Genomic DNA, 22628 nt, shown 5'->3' on the forward strand with positions numbered 1-22628 from the left:
AACGAGTTGTTTTTATTTTTTGGGGTTTTTTTCCCAACTATAAAAGTGACATTTAGCAATGAAAATCTATAATAATTCATAGTATTTATTTTAAAATTATGTATTTACAAATAAAAAATGTTTTATGCATATTAATCGTCATCTGCTGCAAAAAGTTGGATGGTGTCGAGCAAATTACGATCCAACATATCTACTAGTATATATATTATGTACTAGCTGTTGCCCGCGACTTCGTCCGCGTGGACTTCAGTTTATAGCGCGCGATGTCAACAAAATTGGTGTCAAAAGCTTTTATAAAAAAAAACCCTGGTACCCCTTAAATCAAAACAGCTGTGCAGTGTGCACATAATATTTCATTTTTTTAAATTAAACTTTATAATATATTATGCCAAATTTTAAAGCTTTAAACCCTCCAATTACACAACTTTACCCATAAACTATTTATCATTGATAGGTTTAAGGTTACGTCACTGTATATATAATATAATATAAAGTACTGACTTATTAAATAATGTAAAAAAGAAATAACAATCGAAAAAAATCGAAACTCAAATTCACGATGATACCACCTCTTATAGAAAGATGTTGGGCAAGCGTTAGCGCGATGTAAGAGACGTAAGGCGCCATCTAGTATGAATTTTTGGAACTAACTTAATTTGAACAAATTTTCGTATTTTCACCCTCTTACAACCCTTTTTTCCAGTAAAAAAGTAGCCTATGTCCTTTCTCAGGCTTAAGACTATCTGTATACAAAATGTCATTACAATCGGTTCGGTAGTTTTGGCGTGAAAGCGAAACAGACAGACAGACAGAGATACTTTCGCATTTATAATATTAGTATAGATTATCTATGATATCTACTGCCTCTCTCTCACAGAACACTAACACTCCTACCGGAGCTCTCTCTGCTCCTGAACAGAATGATATTCAACAGCCACCCACGCGGCGAACCACAGATTATGAGTGAAAGTGGCCGCGCATAGACAACGCATCGCTGCGTTCGTTGATATTATGGCCGCGTTCACGAAAATACAATAGTAGGCAGTAGCCCAATAGGCGATAAGTAAAAAACCGTGTCGCCCAACAGGCGATAAGTCGCCATTCCAAATTTTTTGTAGCCGCGGAGGACCGCAAAATAGCCCAATTGGCTACTTGTCGCCCAATCTGGCAACCCTGGCTGTAATGAAAATATTATCTGTGGTAATGAAAAAAAAATAAAAAAGCAAATGGCCGCTGGATGCTCATCGCAAACTGCGTGTTTTTATGTTTTCTAACCAAAAGAAATATACTATTTTTTCCGATGTTGTGCAAATAATTACAGTGTTATAAAAGTGAGTTGAGTATATTGACAAACTGAAATAGTTATTACCGGTATTTTTTTACTTTTATTGTGTAAGCCACGCGTTTTCGTTTATAGAGAAGCAGAGGCAAAAGGCAGCCATGTCGCTGCCGCCTTACCTGCTGGGGCCAAACCCCTGGGCCACGATGATGGCCCAGCAGCAACTGGCCGCAGCACAACAGGCGGCATTGCAGGCTCACGCCGCAGCCGCGGCGGCGGCGCCTCCGATTCCGCCGGCTCAACCGCCCAAATCGCACCACATACCCGAAGAAAAGATCAAGGAAAAAGGTAATTCATCTAAAACTAACCATAACTGGACATAAACCGATATTTGATATTGTTTTCTAGATTGTGCACTTTCATACGAACACCATAAGAGGCTTTTTTATGCCTTAAGGTGAACGCACACTTATCAGAGCCGAAAGAATGGAACGAGCCGAAAGAAACGAAGTTTAGAATTCTTTATATGAAATCCTATGAAACCTCGCCCGCGTCGAATTGGTCGAATCTGGCAGGACCCCAGTAAGCCCTTCTGGAAATTCGATTCGAGACACCTTTAGGGTGAATGCACACTGAGCCGAACTGAACAAATCGAATTCCCAGAAGGCCTTCTGGGGTCCTGCCAGATTCGACCGATTTTCATAGGATTTCATATTATGAAATTTAAAAAAATATTATATTATAAAGAATTCTAAAATTAGTTTCTTTCGGCACATTCCATTCTTTCGTCTCCAATAAGCCTTTATGTACCTTCTTGCATCATATGTACATTTTGCCAGTCTGTTTCTATAAATTAAAATATGAAAAGGCCCAAATACTACATCCAAGGTTTTAGTTCCAAGTATACAACTGAAATTATTTCCAGTTGGGTATAGTATTTGCAACTGATATAATTTTTCATTCAAGCATTAATGAAAAATGCTGTTGTTGCATACATGATTATTATTTAAGTAATTCAGTTTTTCTGTTTCTTTATACCACTTTATTATTGTCATGAAATAATAAACACTTTATTATTGTCATGAAATAATAAACACTTCATTCCCAGCTCAAAAATGGCTTCAACTCCAGTCGAAGCGTTTCGCCGAAAAACGCAAATTTGGATTTGTGGATGCCCAAAAGGAGGATATGCCACCTGAGCACATTCGCAAGATCATCCGAGACCATGGTGATATGACAAGCCGTAAATACAGGCACGACAAGAGAGTTTATCTTGGTGCTTTGAAGTACATGCCTCATGCTGTGATGAAACTCCTGGAGAACATGCCAATGCCCTGGGAACAGATCAGGGATGTCAAGGTTCTGTACCACATCACTGGAGCAATCACATTTGTGAATGAAATTCCATGGGTCATAGAACCAGTGTACATAGCCCAATGGGGTACCATGTGGATCATGATGAGGAGGGAGAAGAGAGATCGTCGCCATTTCAAGCGTATGAGATTCCCTCCCTTCGATGATGAAGAACCTCCACTTGATTATGCTGACAACATTCTAGACGTTGAACCCCTCGAACCCATTCAAATTGAACTAGATCCAGAAGAAGATGGGGCAGTCGCATCCTGGTTTTATGATCATAAACCTCTCTTAGGTACAAAACATGTGAACGGATCTACATACAGAAAGTGGAACTTGAGTCTGCCACAGATTGCAACATTGTACAGACTCGCCAACCAACTATTGACAGATCTTGTAGATGACAACTATTTCTATCTTTTCGACTCTAAAAGCTTCTTCACTGCTAAGGCCTTGAACATGGCAATACCTGGAGGACCAAAGTTTGAGCCGCTAGTTAAAGATAACTCAGCTGGTGATGAAGATTGGAATGAGTTCAATGATATTAATAAAATTATTATCCGTCAACCAATTAGGACTGAGTATAGGATCGCTTTCCCATACTTATACAATAACTTGCCACATTTTGTGCAGTTGTCATGGTAAGTTTTTTTTTTTTGCTCATGATATGCAATACATTTATTATTAATAAGGATTTATGTACTGAAATATTGTATTTTTTCAGGATAAAAAGTAGCACAATCTTTCCCCATGATAATATTATATTAATATTAGTTTTATATTTCAGGTATCACACTCCAAATGTAGTATATATCAAAACTGAAGATCCAGATTTGCCAGCATTCTATTTTGATCCTCTCATCAATCCTATATCACACAGACACTCAGTCAAATCTCTTGAGCCTGTCCCAGAGGAGGAAGACTTCTTGCTTCCGGAAGAAGTTACACCATTCTTACAGGAGACTGCCTTGTATACCGATAACACAGCTAATGGAATAGCTCTTCTATGGGCGCCTCGACCTTTTAACATGAGATCAGGTATTCATTTTTTCATTGTTTACACAGTAATCAAGATTCACTAGAAGAAATTATACTAGGTCAATGTCATTTTAGATATCAGTAAAGTTAGGCCCACTTTTGCCAGATGGTAAGAGTTATGGCTTAAATATTGTTATTTTTATTTAATCTTATATTTAATTTTATTTCTCTCGGAAATATATTTAAAAACAGGATTAAACTTTAACTTGAATTGGCGCAAGTAGTCAAAAAAGATTGAGTATGACATAGTTTCATAAAAACGAATTTTTAATGTTTTAAAATAGTTTTTCACACACAGTTATACTAATTTGTGTTTACACAGGTCGTTGTCGTCGTGCTATCGACGTGCCTCTCGTGAAGACCTGGTACAAAGAGCACTGTCCACCCGGACAACCTGTGAAAGTCAGGGTGTCATACCAAAAGCTGCTGAAGTATTATGTACTCAATGCGCTGAAACATAGACCACCTAAGCCACAGAAGAAGAGGTAAGAATATTTTTGTATAACTTACTATTTAACTATATTCTGATTTAAATATATTTATGTATGACCATCAAGCACATTGACATTCGCACACTGACCCATTGCCATAAAAGGGATGATGACAAGGTCAAAGATTAGCGAATTTTATTAATAAAATAAAGAAATCACGGTAAAAAATAAGTGTTCCCAAAATTTCAGCTTGATAGCATTTGTATTTTTTTTGTTATGCGCCTTCAAAGTTGGATATTCAAGTCGAATTTTTTTTCAATTAAATTTCTTAATATTTGTATATAATTCGATAACTTATGCAATTAAAAGCAACTTTTGTTATGAAACCACTTTCATAAACGCAATATTTAATATACCTGTCGTACAAAGTTGTCTCCCGATGCGTACAAACTACGAAAGACTGACGTCATACTTTCGTAGCACTTTGTATGGAGCGTTTTGGGCAGGTCTTTTTTATGAGATATTTGAATTGTCATATCTTGGTGAATTTTTAAGCTATCAGAGTCATTCTTTTAACGATGTTTCTATTTTTTGAGTGTCTTTCAATTACCGATAAGAAAAAAAAATAGTCATCATGCCTATTGCAAATCTCAAAGAGACATGTAGTGAAACATATTGGTCAACTACTAGAAATACAAACAAGCAGAGTACATGACATTTTGATATTCTTTTCCAGGTATCTATTCCGTTCATTCAAATCAACCAAGTTCTTCCAAACCACCACTCTTGATTGGGTAGAAGCTGGTCTGCAAGTGTGCAGGCAGGGATACAACATGCTCAACTTACTGATTCATCGTAAAAATCTCAACTACCTGCATTTGGATTATAACTTCAATCTGAAACCTGTAAAGACCTTGACTACCAAAGAGCGTAAGAAGTCGCGATTTGGTAATGGTAAGTCTAAGAATATGTCATGCTTATATTTCTTATAATATGGTAGAATCCTGAACACTATTTTTTGTATTGTAGGATTCTGATTTTCTGAATATCTACAACAAAATATTATCTTAATACAATGCCCATGGTGTTTTCTAATGATTAATGATGGTGTGTACAAATCATTATAACACCAACAGGGCTTTATCCCAGTAGTTGTATTTGTATTATTCTTTGACAGCTTAATTTTCTTTCTAGCATTCCATTTATGTCGTGAGATCCTGCGTTTGACCAAACTCATTGTGGACTCGCACGTACAGTACCGACTGAACAACGTAGACTCGTTCCAACTGGCCGACGGTCTGCAATACATATTCGCCCATGTCGGCCAACTGACGGGCATGTACAGATACAAGTACAAGCTGATGAGACAAATCCGTATGTGCAAGGATCTGAAACATCTGATCTACTACAGATTTAATACGGTTTGTAGTTTTCATTACAGTTTTTACAAATTTATATTGAAATACTCACAACTACAATCTTCTCGTCTTCCATAATATTATGTTGTATGAAAGTGGTTGGTGGACATTAGAATTTAAATCATACTGTACACTACCAAGGGGGCCTAAATAAACACTTAACCCATCAATCCCCAAGCAGCAGCCCACAGCACCCAAAAAGATCGAAAATGCACAATGAAAAGGGATTTTTCATTGGCATATTTACGTTTATTTTTCCTAATAACCTCTAATGTAATAATTATTTCAGGGTCCAGTATCCAAAGGCCCAGGTTGTGGTTTCTGGGCTCCTGGCTGGCGTGTATGGCAGTTCTTCATGCGTGGCATCACACCGTTGCTGGAGCGCTGGCTCGGCAATCTACTGTCCAGACAGTTTGAGGGACGACATTCTAAAGGTCAGTACAATTTAAGACATATGCTACTAGTCTACTGTATAGTACTAATTAAAAAGTAAAAACGAATTAATTTTTACATATATTTCAATATTTAGGTATTATATAGGTAAGGAAAATCATTAAGAAAGTCTACAAAATTTCATAATTTTGTAGATTTTTTAATGAATGCCCTCAATTTATAGAATTCTACACTGGTGTTCATAAGTCTCAACTCTCAGTTCCTTTTTTGGGGTCCAGTATAGTTTTTAATGATTTACACTTTTATATTATGCATTAGAACATTTCTTATACCATTGTTTCATTTGTCAAAATATGAAGACACTCTTATAATTTGTCTTAAAATATCACATGTTGTTTTATTTTTGTTTTTTATTATTGTTATTATTATTAAAATGTTCCAGTACAAAACTGTAATAACAAGTTGTTATTTCCTGTTAAAAAAATATGTTTTTTAACAGGTGTGGCAAAGACCGTGACCAAGCAGCGCGTGGAGTCCCACTTCGACCTTGAGCTACGCGCGTCCGTCATGCACGACATCGTCGACATGATGCCTGAAGGTATCAAGCAGAACAAGGCGAGGACTATCCTGCAACATCTATCTGAGGCCTGGAGGTGCTGGAAGGCGAATATTCCGTGGAAGGTATAAATTAAATAGTATACCCGAGGAAATTGATTCCTAGGCAGTTGACAGACCTACGTCGTTTGGTCGGCTTATGTCAAGTCAATGTTAGAGCCAGTCCACACGGCGCGTTGCATTGACGCAGCGCTGCCGTTGCGTTTTACATACAAATAATCAAGGCGTTCAAGGTGAAGACATGTCATAAAACTTGTATAAAATACTAAAGCCGCTCATTGGTTATAGGTGCCAGGTCTACCAACACCCATTGAGAACATGATCCTCCGTTACGTGAAGATGAAGGCGGATTGGTGGACGAATACCGCTCACTACAACCGTGAGCGTATACGACGCGGTGCGACTGTAGACAAGACTGTGTGTAAGAAGAATCTGGGACGTCTCACTCGACTGTACCTAAAGGCTGAGCAGGAGAGGCAGCATAACTATCTAAAGGTAGGCATAATAGGCGTTCAGGGTGTTGGTGGGGCTTCCGCAATGGCATAGTGCATCGGCGATGTATGCGCACGCACGAACTGACGGTTTTCACACCGTGTTGCGACGTTGCATTGCGTCGCTGATGTTCCGAACGCGCGGCAGCCCCAACATAATCCTGAAAATACTCAGTGATAAGCTGGACAGCCCCCTCCTGAAGCACTGGGTCCATGCACACGTGCATGTATCTGGTGCACCAGAGGGTGGCAAATATTAAAATTAATAACATTTATTTCCTGCTAGTTTAAGAATTTTTCTATGGGTTATATTTTACCTGAAATAAACGTATTTTATCATTATTATTTTTTATAATGTTATTGTTATAGTTCTTGCAATATATGAGCGCGCGGCGCCCTTAGTTGTGTTGGTGACCATATCTATACACGCGTACATGGCTCGCTCCCTACTGACTGCTCCGTTAGGTACGCACACTAACGAAAATCTCTATTCGTATTTCCAACTACAAATAAAGGCTACGCGCGCTCGTAGATTGCAAGAACTATACTTTAGTACTTTTGTTTTGTAGTGACTTTGCAGTCTGAAATTATGATTCGGAAACGCCGAGAACTGTTTTCGTTCCTATGAATTCTTAAGTCCTATGATTCACACAAGACTCAACAAGACACAAAATCTTATCAAAATATATGACGTTTTGTGCCTTGTTTTACAGCTTAGACACTGTAGTCTAAGCGATAAGTTGAGAATGGCGAAATATAGAGATAAGGGTCATAAATATACGTGCGATAGCTCATTAGATTCGGGAAGACGTCTAGAAAAATGTATCGGAAGCGTGTATTAGCACACAAAAAATTACAAAAGTTATAAGCAAATTAGGTTGCAAAAAAAAGGTATTATGTTTTTTGGTAAAAACTCCGAAACTATTAACATTTAAGAAATTTAAAAAAAAGATTCTTAAAGAAGAGGAAATTTCGATACAAAAATCCCAACTCCCGGAATTCTATCTCTATTATTTATAATTTTAATTTAACACTGAAAGTAAGCCTCCGCGCGGCATTTTTAGGTAGCGCGCGTGGCGAAAGCCGAGCACGTCACACTGATTATTTTTTTAAAGGTATTAAATATTAATTTAAAAATTTCAAAAACTTATGGTGTATTCCGAACACTTCAAAGAATTTGCTTCCGTTGGGAATTTAACTTAAAGTTAATTTTTCAACAAATTAGACAAATGTTAACTAACGAAATTTTTTCGAACTTCCGTCCTCATTGTACTTTAAAGAAAACGTTTAAATAATTTTCGTAAAATTTTTCACTTCGTGGAGCCCTTGCTATAAACATACTTAACAAGATCACGCCATAAAATTTTTAAAAAATTTCATACTTTGTTTATAATTATTTTTTAACTTGAACAAAAAACTAGAAATCCACGTAATATTGTCAAAAAAAAAGTTGTTTCATTTATTATTACGTAATTGATTTCATATCAATGAAGAACATGTATTAACTAAAAAAAAAAAATTTTCTGCCATTTGCTTGTCGCCAGGATCAACAGTGGTAACCAACCACGAAAACCCTTTGATATGATCTCAGGGATGCCCAAGGGACAAGCTAAATCTGCCTTGGGACCCGCAACGAAATTAATCAGAAGAAATGTAGGAGGAGTAGGAGATATCCAATTTCCCTCCCCAAGCAAAGCGGGCGACAGCCAAATTGTAATGAGGGGGAAGCACCACGGAAAAAAAATCTTGAAGTTACACGAGTGTAACTATCATGAGAATAATTTTACTCCTTTAATTTACTCTAGGATATTATTGTTTGCATTTTACCAAGTTACTCAAAGAGTATGAAATAAAATGTCGATTATAGTTCACAATGACACCGACCGTGACAGTTGACACCCTGTTGTGCAACTATTCTCAGTTTAATATTTACTCCACCAAAATAGCCCGTGTAAATATTTACTCCCGTGTAATTACCTCATTCTTGGATTAGAAGTTGGAAAAACGCAAAACCAGCTTACTCTTAGATTAGGAGACAGTTATACTCAAGTAAAATTTTACTCCAGTTTGGTCGAATCCGCCCTTAATACAATATGCCTACTTCATAAACAAATAATGACATTTATTTATAATGGCAAACTTGTGTTCGATTGTTTCCAATAGTATTTATGACAAAAACGTTTAAAAGCACGGAAATTCTTTGCACTGCCTACGGGGTCATCGTAATATACGACTCCAGAGACACATTGGAGGCTGTTTAACAGATCGGTCCTTTCCTCATGCCAGAGACCGTACTCCCAGAGTGCATACTTTAACATCATTCATCTTACGAGTCAATACATTGTATTTCTTTTTAGGATGGTCCCTACATTTCGCCCGAAGAAGCTGTGGCCATCTACACCACAACAGTGCATTGGCTGGAGTCTAGAAGGTTCGCTCCGATCCCATTCCCGCCTCTCTCATACAAACACGACACGAAACTGCTCATTCTCGCCCTGGAGAGATTAAAAGAGGCCTACAGTGTGAAGTCAAGGTTGAACCAAAGTCAGAGAGAGGAGTTGGGACTCATAGAACAGGCGTACGATAATCCTCATGAAGCACTGTCAAGAATCAAGCGTCATTTGCTCACGCAGAGGACTTTTAGAGAGGTAATTCTTGTAATTCTTCTAAATATTTTTTAATTATTAAGAAACTCGCGATTTTTCTAAGAAACTATTTAACTATCATGAATGCTTTATTTCTTACTAATGCTAGAATATTAAATAAAAACATACACGATGATGGAATGTCTAATTTTATATTTTTATCATCTGCTGACGTATTTAGGCATTAATGAGTGAAACATGCTATACTATAACCCTGTTTCCTTTAAAAATAATTTTGTAACTGTCTACAGGTGGGTATAGAATTCATGGACCTCTACTCACATCTGGTACCAGTATACGACGTGGAACCGCTAGAGAAGATCACTGACGCTTACCTCGACCAATACCTTTGGTATGAAGCCGACAAGCGCCGCCTGCTGCCGCCGTGGGTGAAGCCCGCTGACACGGAGCCCTCGCCGCTACTCGTGTATAAGTGGTGTCAAGGTATGTTCATTACTAGGTCTGAAAATCTATATTTGACAGGATGGAAATAAGGTCAAAATAGCTAAGGGAGTTATTGAGATATGGTTATGTTGTTTCCTTCATTGTAAATTAAATATTTAATAGGTGAGTAAAACCAAAGAAGGAACTTTGTTTATATACAAGTGTGTAGGGAAGAAGATAAAAAGTGGAATATGCAATTGCCCATAGTGTGTGTTGTGGCTAAGGAGATCAGATGAAAGTTTCATCCCCTTGTTGCAAACCTCACTTTGGTTGATTTGCAATTTCTTCGAACGAAGAAGGAAGATTCGAGTATGAAATTAGTATATTTTATTATTTATATTTTTATGTTTTGCAACCTACAGTGCAGTGTCCTACTGCTGGGCAAAGGCCTCCCCTCTTTCTTTCCAAAGTTCACGATCCTGTAGGTAATAATAATAATGTTTTGCAAGCTTTGTTTTACACTACCTCCACATGCTGATGGACAATCACAGAACGCAAAAGCGGTGCTTACCAACACTAATAATAGTACTGATACCTACACTACGAACAATCGACGCCGATCGTGGCGATCTTAGACGTCGTACATGTTCGATATTGTCCATCATGACCCAATATATAAAGGTCTAGGCTGGTATAAATAGTCAGTACTTAAGATGCGACCCGGTCTCAAGACGCGGATCGGCTCTGTGATTTGTCAAAATTTTGACAGCCAACCAATCACAGAGCCTGAACCGTGTCTTGAGACCGAGATGCATCTTGGGTACTGACTATTTATACCAGCCCTAGAGTCTAAACCAGGGGTCACCAAATGGAGGACCGCATTCCGCATCCGGATTGTGTGCGGACCACCAACTAAGCATTTTCGTTTAATGTCAATTTCAAGCTTACACCAATTTCACTTCAGGCAGGCAGGTAATTAGCAACAAAAATTGTCACGTTTCTCATTGACTCCACTTTGTATATAATATATTTTTTATAAAATGTGTGGACCGCGAAAGTCATTTTTGCAAGCAAGTCGCAAAAGAAACTAATTGGTGACCCCTGCAGGTCTAGCATAACAACAGTAGACATGGGAAAAAATCGACATACTGACAGATTTTATCGATAAAATGGCGGATTTCCATTGTCTAACTGTCACTTTGTCTATTATTCCATAGAAAGAAACCGTTTCTATGGTGACCATGCTACGCCTGCAGGTCTAGACTCAATAGTTCGGCAAGATATAAAAGTGAGTCCACAACGCTGTAAATTAATGTGTCACAATAAAGTGATGTATTAAACATCGTAACGATGATGCAACGCGCCTCCATGGAGCAATGTGTCTTCCCTGTAATAAGGTTAACTTCCCTACTAACAAAAATTTATTACAGGTATAAACAACTTACAAGACGTTTGGGAGGTCGGTGAAGGCGAATGTAACGTACTCCTGGAGTCCAAGTTTGAGAAACTCTATGAGAAGATAGACTTGACGCTGCTCAACCGACTGCTGCGTCTTATAGTGGACCACAATATTGCTGACTACATGACGGCTAAGAACAACGTCGTTATCAACTACAAGGTAAAGCGTTTACTTAGTTGTTGCTTTTAGTAAAACATAATATTATTGGGACTTATAAAATAACGAAGATTAAGATAAAACTGACCATGTAATAGCTGCTGTCTCGTCTTGAATATTAGAAAACTTGATGGACAAGTAACATGAATAAATTAGTCCCATCTTAGGGATTATTTCACCAAAGTGCCAAATAGGCTATTCACAACTTTTTTGATAGATTCTCCATACTTGATCTGTCAAGTTAAGTGGTGAACAGGCCCTTAGTCGTTGTTCATTACATAGATAGTTCAAAAGTTTCAAATATTCAATCAACTGATGTAATCAATTAGGAAATGAACTAGAAATGATGAATCGCGTAGGGGTCCTGAAACCAGAGGCTCATGTGCTCTGGGGGCGGCCGACACTCGCCGATCGCGAGACGCGGCCGTCTGATAATACGCTATCTGATCTGTTCCAAATTAAATTAGCTATAATAAGATTATGGAGTTCTGCTCACATATATCCTAAAGTTATGTTAAACATCTTTCAGGACATGAACCACACAAATTCGTACGGTATAGTCCGTGGTCTCCAGTTCGCGTCCTTCGTGGTACAGTACTACGGTCTAGTGCTGGATCTGCTGGTGCTCGGTTTGGCGCGCGCGTCTGAAATGGCGGGTCCGCCGCAGCTGCCCAACGATTTCCTCGCGTTCCGAGACGCACCGACTGAGACGGCTCATCCGATACGACTGTATTGTCGCTACGTGGATCGCATTCATGTTTTCTTCAGGTAAGTTGGTTTTTTAAATATAAGTGATAAATAGCTTATCCGGAAGTGTTTGTTACTTGATAATAAGTAACAATACTACTAGACTTTGGATAAACTAGTCATAAATACTAACGGTCTTACTACAAAAGAATTAATCACCTGTTGAACATTTGATTTGAAAAATTCAGTACAAAATGGTCTCAAAACATCTGTTCAACAGATGTTTAGTTTTTTGTGGTAAGACCGTATGTGTTTGTAAAACTATACTTGAATCAGCTCAATATAAACTTGCGGTTTAAAAACTAACATTTAAATTGTTTTGTAACATAAGCTGTTGTAATTCTTAGCTTCAAAATTAAAAGTAACATAAAATTTACCATATTATACTGCTGTGCTCTATATCAACAGGTTCACGGCAGAAGAGGCGCGTGAGTTGATCCAGCGCTACCTGACAGAACATCCAGACCCCAATAACGAGAACATTGTAGGATACAACAACAAGAAATGCTGGCCTCGCGATGCCCGCATGCGGCTCATGAAACATGACGTTAATCTGTAAGTAAAAGCCACCTAATCAGTGTAAACAAAGGGACTTAAAACAAATATACAAAATATGAATACATATCAGCGTTATAACAGTCAGTTTAAAAATAAAACCCTATTTAATAATATGTCCTTGTTTTATATTATATTGCAAGTGTAACAGTGTAAACCGAAAACACAATGTTTTAAGGATTAGTTAATTTAATTGTTTTTAGGGGCCGCGCTGTGTTCTGGGACATCAAGAATCGCCTGCCGAGATCTGTGACGACCATACAATGGGAGAACAGCTTTGTGTCTGTTTACTCAAAGGACAATCCAAATCTTCTGTTCAACATGGCTGGTTTTGAATGCAGGATTTTACCCAAAGTAAGTACCAGTATTAAAAAGCTTTACAAGTCCAATTACCGCGTATCCATGGTTCCCTTTCGTGCGAAAAAAATAGTTTTTGCACCTATTGCTACTAGTCTTATTCGCGCACGAAAATATTTTCATACTATAGTTCTAAATCGTTGGCGTAGGTAATATCTCCTTCCTTTTTTTGCCCCTAAAAAAGGTTGCATATTTAGGTCTGACAAGCTTTTTTTCTGTCTGGTCCACAGACATTCACTGCTACTGCAATTAACTACAACAATATACGAGGGCTGCTATTTATGTATCCGGAACTGGCCACTTTCAAGAACAATATTTAAAAAGTAATTACAACATTTGAAAATAGAACTCTTTGGTTGAAGAATACATTTTGTTTCATGTGACTGTCAATTATTTTTCCATTGTGGCGTCATTTTGAAAATTGCGTGTCTTCATTTGCCATGGATTTAACGCGTGAACATTTTCGTGCAATGATTTACTACGATTTTCGGCGTGGGCTAAATCAACAACAGTGCTTTATTCAACTCACCGCAACTTTTGGAGATGAAGCACCATCAAAAACCACTGTTTATCACTGGTACAGTGAGTTTAATCGTGGGCGGTCTATGCTCACGGATGAAAATAAAGAAGGTCGCCCAGAAACAGCTGTTGTCCCACAAAATATAGATGCTGTGCGAGAACTAATAATGCGTGATCGTCATGTTACATATCGCGAGATAGAGGCGTCCTTAGGCATAAGTATGACGAGCATACATAAGATATTACACGAACATTTGGCTGTAAAAAAAATACATTCGCGTTGGATTCCGCACAACTTGACAATCGATCAAAAACGGGCTCGTATCGATTGGTGCAAAAAAATGATAAAAAAATACAACCGTGGTACGTCAAAAGCCGTTTATAATATCTACACAGGTGATGAATCTTGGATCTATGCATATGACCCCGAAACTAAACAACAGTCAACGGTGTGGGTGTTCCAAGATGAGCTGAAACCAACAAAAGTTACTCGTGCAAAAAGTACTTTGAAGCAAATGGTCGCCTGTTTTTTTGGAATTAATGGACATGTGGCTACAGTGCCATTAGAGAATCGTAAAACGGTTAATTCTGAATGGTATACGACCATTTGTTTACCAGAAGTCTTTGAAGAAATAAGAAAGGACAACCGACAACGCAGAATCATATTACATCACGACAATGCTAGCTGTCACACCTCAGCTGAAACAACTCAGTTTTTGGAGGGTCAAAAGATCGAATTGACTGGTCATCCGCCGTACAGCCCTGATTTGGCACCTAACGATTTCTTTTTATTTCCATACGCGAAGAACAAAGTACGTGGTCAACGTTTTTCGAGCCGCGAAGAGGCTGTTGATGCGTTCAAAATGCACGTTTTGGAGATACCTCAATCAGAATGGAAAAAGTGCTATGAAAATTCGTTCCAGCGTATGCAAAAGTGTGTCATCGCGGCGAATATTTTGAAAAGCAATAAAACCATATTAAATGATATATGTTTGTTTCTTTTTTTAATTCCGGATACATAAATAGCAGCCCTCGTATTAGCCAATCAGTACTTATTTAAGTAGTAAACAATTCATATATTTTTCCTTCATTTTAGTGCCGTAGTCAACACGAGGAGCTCTCTCATCGTGACGGTGTATGGAACCTTCAAAACGAAGTGACAAAGGAGAGGACGGCGCAATGCTTCTTACGCGTCGACGACGAGTCGCTAGCACGTTTCCATAACCGCGTACGACAGATCCTCATGGCGTCCGGCTCGACTACCTTCACCAAGATCGTTAATAAATGGAATACCGCGCTTATTGGTAAGAGCACTGATGTTAGAGTCTGTAGGGTGAATGTAATGTCAGAGAATGTAGAGTCTTTTGAACTAAAATTACATTTTATCTCAGTAAAAGCTGTAACAAAGCTTTCTGTCTGTACAACAACTGTACTAAGTACTGAAACACACAAAACTGTACTGATTGACAGTGTTCAGAAAAAACAGCTCAGATAATACTTTAAAAATCATCCACAATGGATTTATTTTTTAAATGATATAAACACTTGACCATACTTTGTTATTATTTAGGTTTAATGACATACTTCCGTGAGGCTGTGGTGAACACTCAAGAGCTGTTAGACCTACTCGTCAAGTGCGAGAACAAAATCCAGACTCGTATCAAGATCGGTCTCAACTCCAAAATGCCTTCCCGTTTCCCTCCCGTCGTGTTCTACACGCCTAAAGAGCTGGGAGGTCTCGGCATGTTGTCTATGGGCCATGTGCTCATTCCACAGGTGAGAGGAAACTATAAACTTTTCGTGTCTTTACAAATACTATTAGATGAATCATGAAGACTACAGTAGAATGCTATGTTATTACTAAACTTATTAGTAAACATTTTGATTTATAAAATCTTAATAAATTTGATATGTTATTACTTATTAATTACTTATGGGATAATATTAAATGCACATCAGAATAATTTTTCAGCACACTACCTTAACTCCGCTAATTAACTGAATGCATACCAGAAAAACTAATGCTGATCAAAAAAAAACAATTGAACATGTCCTTCAAAAAAAACTTAAACATCATACAAAACGAGACGACCTTTATAACCGAATTCACACCAAAAATATGGTTCATACATCAAATACAGGGTGTAACAAAAACAAGTGATAATACTTTAAGGTGTGTATGTGTCCCTTATAGAGAGTTCACTGTGAAAGTAGCAGCGCTGAAAGACCAAAAATTTTTTTCACTTTTGTATGAGCAAGCGCCCGAACGTCACGAGTTTCCCCATACAAAAGTGAAAAAAAAATTTGGTCTTTCAGCGCTGCTACTTTCACAGTAAACTCTCTATAAGGAACACATACACACCCTAAAGTATTATCACTTATTTTTGTTACACCTTGTATATTATTTGTAAAACTAAAATTTAAATTGTTTATCAAAAATGCTAACTTGCACTCTAAATTGGACAATCTTACAACGGAATTTCTAAAAACGATATCGAAAGGTGCACCACAATAAAATCCATTTCTATTATCAAAACAAGTCTACAAATTGACAAATCGTGCAACTAAAATATTTTTAACCTAACTTTATTTTCTTTTTGTTTCTCTGTTTTACTGAAAAATATGTTGGGGCCTCCTCATCTAACGCCGCACTCACTCCTTTGCGCTCGCTCTTTACTCTTTAGCGACCACAGAGATATCTTGATGTATTTCTGTGTTAGCGACAAAGATTTTTGGTAATTATGATGAGATATGGTGAAAGATTTTATCATTCCAAAACTATATAATTCAAGGTTTCTTGATAAAAATTATCAAAATTCACTACTGTAATGTAATTGTATGGGTTAATAAATTTATTAATGATTCTTAAATAATTAATAGCAATGTTGGCCCAATACGACTTGATTGGGTTAGGTTAGATGGCTAAGGCGGGAGCTACGCTGTGCTACGCTCCCGCCTTAGCCATCGTGGTTATTTTTTGTGAACCACCCAGATGTAGGTACGCGGGGCTCCGTCGACTCGTAATTGAAGCCACTGAGTTACCATTCACTATGCCAAAGTTTAGTCCATGTTAAATTAGCACTTGATGATTTTTATGTGTTCTTAATTATATGAACATAACAGATTAAATTGGGTTTTATTTAGAATAAATAATGTTCCTAAAAGTAATTTAGGTGATGGTTTTCCTTTAAAAAGTTGTAGTATGTTTGTTGAACTAAGGAATTGTTAGATATACTATTTTAATAATAGTTATTCGTTCAGTAAAACAGTTTCGCAAATAACTTTAAATAGTATGCTGAATTCGCATTATTTAGGGTGCATAATTAGTGTGCAAGTCAGTATTTTTGGTGAAACTTTCAAATATTTTGATTGAGAAAAGGGAATATACAGATATTGATTTAAATACATGCCATTACTTTATTAGATATAATCTTATTCAATTGCTTCAAAAAGATCATGAAGTGTTACTTTGTAGTTAAATTATAGTTTAACATTTTATACCCTCAACAAAGTGTAATGAAATTGAGTTTTTTTTTCTAGTCCGATCTCCGTTGGTCGAAGCAAACCGACGTGGGTATAACCCACTTCCGGTCAGGTATGTCTCACGACGAGGACCAGCTAATTCCCAATCTGTACCGCTACATACAGCCGTGGGAGGCCGAGTTTGTGGACTCGCAGCGAGTGTGGGCCGAGTACGCGCTTAAGCGACAGGAGGCTAATGCTCAGAACAGGTAAACTAATGATAACGTCTTTTAACATACATGTAGCTAACACAGCAAAGACTAAAGGTGAGGTTGTTATGTGAAGATAATGAACCATAAGAACTGAACTACCGCTGTGTATAGGTTTTGCTGCTGCGTAATGTGTAAATCATAGAATTTCATTGAAATGTATTTTGCGTGCTTGCCGGTGTAGTTAAATTTAGTGCGGCCTTAGATGAAAATAAATTCTAAATGTTCGTTCTATAGAGTATTATAACATGCTCTTTAAGTAATCAGAAATGATGAATCGCGTAGGGGTCCTGAAACCAGAGGCTCATGTGCTCTGGGGGCGGCCGACACTCGCCGATCGCGAGACGCGGCCGTCTGATAATACGCTATCTGATCTGAACTGAACAGACGGTTAAATATTATATAACATAAATTACACACACACACACACACACACACGTACGTTCAATATTGTGTTTATTTCTTTCAGACGTCTTACACTAGAAGATCTAGAAGACTCTTGGGACAGAGGTATCCCTAGAATCAATACTCTGTTCCAAAAAGACAGACATACATTGGCATATGACAAGGGATGGCGTATTCGTACTGAATTCAAACAATATCAGGTAAATAATTCATTTTTAGCGTGTTATGGAAAAATGGCTAATTCACGATTTTTACATGGCAAAAAGTAAACATTTAATTTCATCTTATGCTTTAACATAATTTATCGGCACGTAAAGACGTCGGTTTTAGGAATTCTTGAAATAAAACGTGATTATTTTTTCGTACTTAATATAGTTCGATTTTCAATTCCTATAAATCGCGTTGCGACACTACAAAGACGTCGCGGCAATCATTTATAACAGTTATTTACTGTACAGATTTTTTTTATTAGTAACCAAATCTATTGTATAGGTTCTGAAACAAAACCCCTTCTGGTGGACTCATCAACGTCACGACGGCAAGCTGTGGAACCTGAACAACTACCGCACAGACATGATACAAGCCCTGGGCGGCGTGGAAGGAATACTCGAGCACACGCTGTTCAAGGGCACATACTTCCCTACTTGGGAGGGTTTGTTCTGGTAAGTTTACTTTCCAATCTTTATAGATTGCAGAGTTGTCTCTTTGTCATATTATATTAAATTCTTGCAGAGACAAGTTTTAGACAATGCATTAGTGGCTGTGACATACTAATGTGAAATTACACTAAGGCTAGGCTGTAGCCAGGACGCACTTAAATTTTTCTGAGTTTCGGGTAGTCTTACAACTTATAATATTCTTCCAGCTTTTCAGCTTATAATAATTTGTTTATAACATGACTTTCAGTATTCACGTAGTAACATTAATTTTATTGGTACTTATTGATTTGCAATATGTCACCTTTACAGGGAGAAGGCGTCAGGTTTCGAAGAATCCATGAAATACAAGAAGCTGACTAACGCCCAGCGATCCGGTTTGAACCAGATTCCCAATCGTCGTTTCACACTTTGGTGGTCACCTACCATCAACCGTGCCAATGTATACGTCGGTTTCCAGGTAAGCCATGCTTCTGTAATTGGGAAACACCCAATCAGGAAGAAACTCTTCTTTGGCCGGTCTTCACGTTAGCAATGACAAATGACCATGATAACGCAGCAGCCTTCATAAAGAACCATCGACATATCAACAAATCAAAAACTATCATTTACCAATAATACCACTCGGCATGTTGATAATCGCATATGTATTTGCATATTTGCCGTCCATTATAACGGGCATATGGGAACAAAATAATATGTAATGTCTCAAACTAGAAAAGTCACAAATACAGGCATCTTAAGTTTAAATAAGAAGCTTCATTTTAAAACAAATATTATGTAATAAGTAAATATGATGTTTTGCTATAAAAACTACTTTTCCAGGTACAACTGGACTTGACGGGTATTTTCATGCACGGCAAAATCCCCACGCTGAAGATCTCTCTCATCCAGATCTTCAGAGCTCACTTGTGGCAGAAAGTTCATGAGTCTATTGTCATGGACTTGTGTCAGGTAATTATAGATAATATTATTAACATAATACTACGCCACAATTGTCTAGCAGTTTGAAGGCGTTACGGTCAGTTTATTTCTGAATCAAGCACCAGTAAATTCAAACAAAGATTTTCAATGCCAAACTTACGTGTAATACCAAAATTTTTCTAGCATTTTTGTTGTGATTTCTTATTTTGTAATATCTGTGACAGCAATAGTAAATAAAAATTAGTGTCTTTGAGTTCAAAATGCCTTTTTTTTTTAGGTGTTTGATCAAGAACTAGACGCCCTGGAAATCGAGACAGTACAAAAGGAGACCATCCATCCGCGTAAATCGTACAAGATGAACTCGTCATGCGCGGATATTCTTCTCTTCTCCGCTTACAAGTGGAACGTGTCGCGGCCGTCCCTACTGGCTGATACTAAGTACGTTGTTGCTAACAAGTTATAATTTTAAAGTAAAATATTCTTAATAGTCGCAGGGCTTTTGATGTTAAGGATTCCGTGACACTACAACTAATTACAATCTATGCGGAAGTTATTTGCATAGCGCTGCCACGCTGCTTGGCTGTTACTTGAGTGTAATTTAAAATTACTATCTTAAAAATACACGGCCGCTCCACGTCTTGGTGGGAGCCACTATAAATATCTAGTTTACCATGCCATATTATAGCCAACCATATTAAATTGTTTATCTTCTACTCTACAGAGACACAATGGACAACACAACGACTCAGAAGTACTGGCTGGACATCCAGCTGCGTTGGGGCGACTACGACTCCCACGACGTCGAGCGTTACGCCCGCGCCAAGTTCCTCGACTACACCACAGACAACATGTCCATATACCCGTCGCCGACCGGCCTGCTGATTGCTATTGATCTGGCTTATAACTTGCACAGGTAAATAATTGAGTAGTCCTTCTTCTTAGCTCATTCCCACTTTACGTAGTTAATAAAATTTAAAATAAAAAAAGACAGCCTTACGAAGTTTTTTGTGTGTTGCGAATTTATCACGCGATCAGATATAATAATACTCCCCACACCGGTTTCGGTGACGGTGGCCGGTTTCATTGAAACCAGACCAGGTACGCAGGAGTAGTTTTATAGTGCCCAAGTGTGTGCGCAGTACACAAGAGCACTCTCTATTCCTTTACTCTCATAACCCAGTGGGACGGAAGACCGGCACGACCGGCGAGAGATCAGGCGCAGGACCGACTTTTGTACATGCCCATCCGACGCATGGATCATTTTACTTGTCAGACAATCAGGTGATCAGCCTGCATTGTCCTAACCAAACTTGGAAATAACATGATCAGATATGCTGCATCTGTAGCACCCGCAAATATCGAAATTTTGGAAGAGTTATGTAATATAACTCTTCCAAAATTTCGATTTGGTGCATGTGGCAAATATTTATCTACTTAGTTTGGTCACTTGATACAGCCGTAAAATTCACTTCAGTTTGGTATTATTTTTATGGTTTAATAATACTAACATTGTATTTTAAAAAATATAGAGATTCGAAATCGTGGGACTTGAAAAATTGTTACAGCACTAGCATCTCCAATAACTTGACTTTACAACTTTTTTATTTACAGTGCCTACGGCAACTGGTTCCCGGGCTGCAAGCCGCTGATCCAGCAAGCGATGGCCAAGATCATGAAGGCCAACCCCGCGCTGTACGTGCTGCGCGAGCGCATACGTAAAGCGCTGCAGCTCTACTCCTCAGAGCCGACTGAGCCATACCTCTCCAGTCAGAACTACGGAGAGCTGTTCTCTAATCAGATCATTTGGTATGTAACATAATATTTGGGTAAAGACAATCCATATTAGCCAATAGCGACGTAAATTTTCATTCCTTTTTTTTTTTTACTTCATAACTTACGTCTTGCTTCATACAGGTTCGTCGACGACACGAACGTGTACCGAGTGACGATACACAAGACGTTTGAGGGCAATCTCACGACGAAGCCAATTAACGGTGCGATCTTCATCTTCAACCCGCGCACCGGCCAGCTCTTCCTCAAGATCATCCACACCAGCGTGTGGGCGGGACAGAAGCGTCTAGGGCAGGTGTGTTCGACATTTTAAATTACTTCAACGACCTTCTTGGTCATAGATTTCTCTATACATTCTTAGTTTTGAGTGTGTTTAATGTTTTGTGTATGTTTCATGATTAAATTGTGATATCAAAAATGGAATAAGGAGTAAATATGGAATGAATATAAATGTGCTTATATGCGAAACTAGCTGTTGCCCGTGACTTCGTCCGCGTGGACTTTAGTTTATAGTTGTTCCCGTATTGAGGCGTTTACGCGCAAATCAGAAAAGTATATTGTGTGGGAACCGCACATTTTCCGGGACAAAAAACATTCCTTATCCCAGATTCAAATTAGTATCTCCAATCTACATGTCAAATTTCATCAAAATATTAAATAGTTTAGGCGAGAATCATAAAAGTTTATTGTGCGGGAACCGTATATTTTGCGGGATAAAAAGTATCCCTTGTCCTTTCCCGAGACTGAAAGTATTGCCATACCAAATATCATCAAAATAGATTAAATAGTTTAGGCGATAACCATAAAAGTTTATTGTGCGGGAACCGCACATTTTCCGGGACAAAAGTAGTATTCCTTGTCCTTTCCCGAGAATCGAAGTATCTCCATAGCAAATTCGATCAAAATAAATTGAATAGTTTACGCGCAAATCATAAAAGTATATTGTGCAGTAACCGTACATTTTTCCAGGACAAAATGTATTCTATGTTCTTTTTCGGGACTCAAAGTATCTTTATACCAAATTTCAGCAACATGGCTCCAGCCGTTTACGCGTGAGTCGTGACCACGCGAAATATAACGTTCCCTGCAGCTTCGCCCGCGTAAATTAGATATTTCACAGACAAATTAGTTCACAAAAAATAGCCTGTAATCATTCACGTCTACTTCTTATCTGTGCCAAATAACAGAAAAATTGCTCCAGTAGTTCGTGAGATAAGCCCTTTCAAATAATTTCCCCCGTTTTTTTTTCACATTTTCCTCTATTTCTTCGCTCCTATT

The 22628-nt window shown here is 38.0% G+C and overlaps 1 protein-coding gene across 2 annotated transcripts in view; it reads left to right on the plus strand.

Moving 5' to 3' along the window:
- The first annotated feature begins 1206 nt into the window (after positions 1-1206).
- Positions 1207-22628, plus strand: part of LOC121733166 (pre-mRNA-processing-splicing factor 8) — a 44418-nt gene continuing 22996 nt past the window's right edge. For both annotated transcript variants that reach the window (XM_042123336.1, XM_042123334.1), the window contains exons 1-27: positions 1207-1331; positions 1418-1627; positions 2388-3276; positions 3423-3673; positions 3996-4158; positions 4841-5058; positions 5299-5525; positions 5812-5956; positions 6415-6596; positions 6819-7025; positions 9379-9669; positions 9918-10110; positions 11481-11668; positions 12195-12433; positions 12821-12967; positions 13171-13321; positions 14940-15147; positions 15414-15619; positions 17384-17574; positions 18044-18179; positions 18472-18641; positions 18948-19095; positions 19461-19589; positions 19837-19997; positions 20281-20472; positions 21171-21365; positions 21474-21645. In XM_042123336.1, coding sequence (XP_041979270.1) covers positions 1441-1627; positions 2388-3276; positions 3423-3673; positions 3996-4158; positions 4841-5058; positions 5299-5525; positions 5812-5956; positions 6415-6596; positions 6819-7025; positions 9379-9669; positions 9918-10110; positions 11481-11668; positions 12195-12433; positions 12821-12967; positions 13171-13321; positions 14940-15147; positions 15414-15619; positions 17384-17574; positions 18044-18179; positions 18472-18641; positions 18948-19095; positions 19461-19589; positions 19837-19997; positions 20281-20472; positions 21171-21365; positions 21474-21645 — 5586 coding nt within the window. In that variant the 5' untranslated portion in view covers positions 1207-1331; positions 1418-1440. The remainder of the gene's footprint in view (positions 1332-1417; positions 1628-2387; positions 3277-3422; positions 3674-3995; positions 4159-4840; positions 5059-5298; positions 5526-5811; positions 5957-6414; positions 6597-6818; positions 7026-9378; positions 9670-9917; positions 10111-11480; positions 11669-12194; positions 12434-12820; positions 12968-13170; positions 13322-14939; positions 15148-15413; positions 15620-17383; positions 17575-18043; positions 18180-18471; positions 18642-18947; positions 19096-19460; positions 19590-19836; positions 19998-20280; positions 20473-21170; positions 21366-21473; positions 21646-22628) is intronic.

This window comes from Aricia agestis, chromosome 13 (assembly GCF_905147365.1).
Source record: "Aricia agestis chromosome 13, ilAriAges1.1, whole genome shotgun sequence".
Classification (NCBI taxonomy): domain Eukaryota; kingdom Metazoa; phylum Arthropoda; class Insecta; order Lepidoptera; family Lycaenidae; genus Aricia; species Aricia agestis.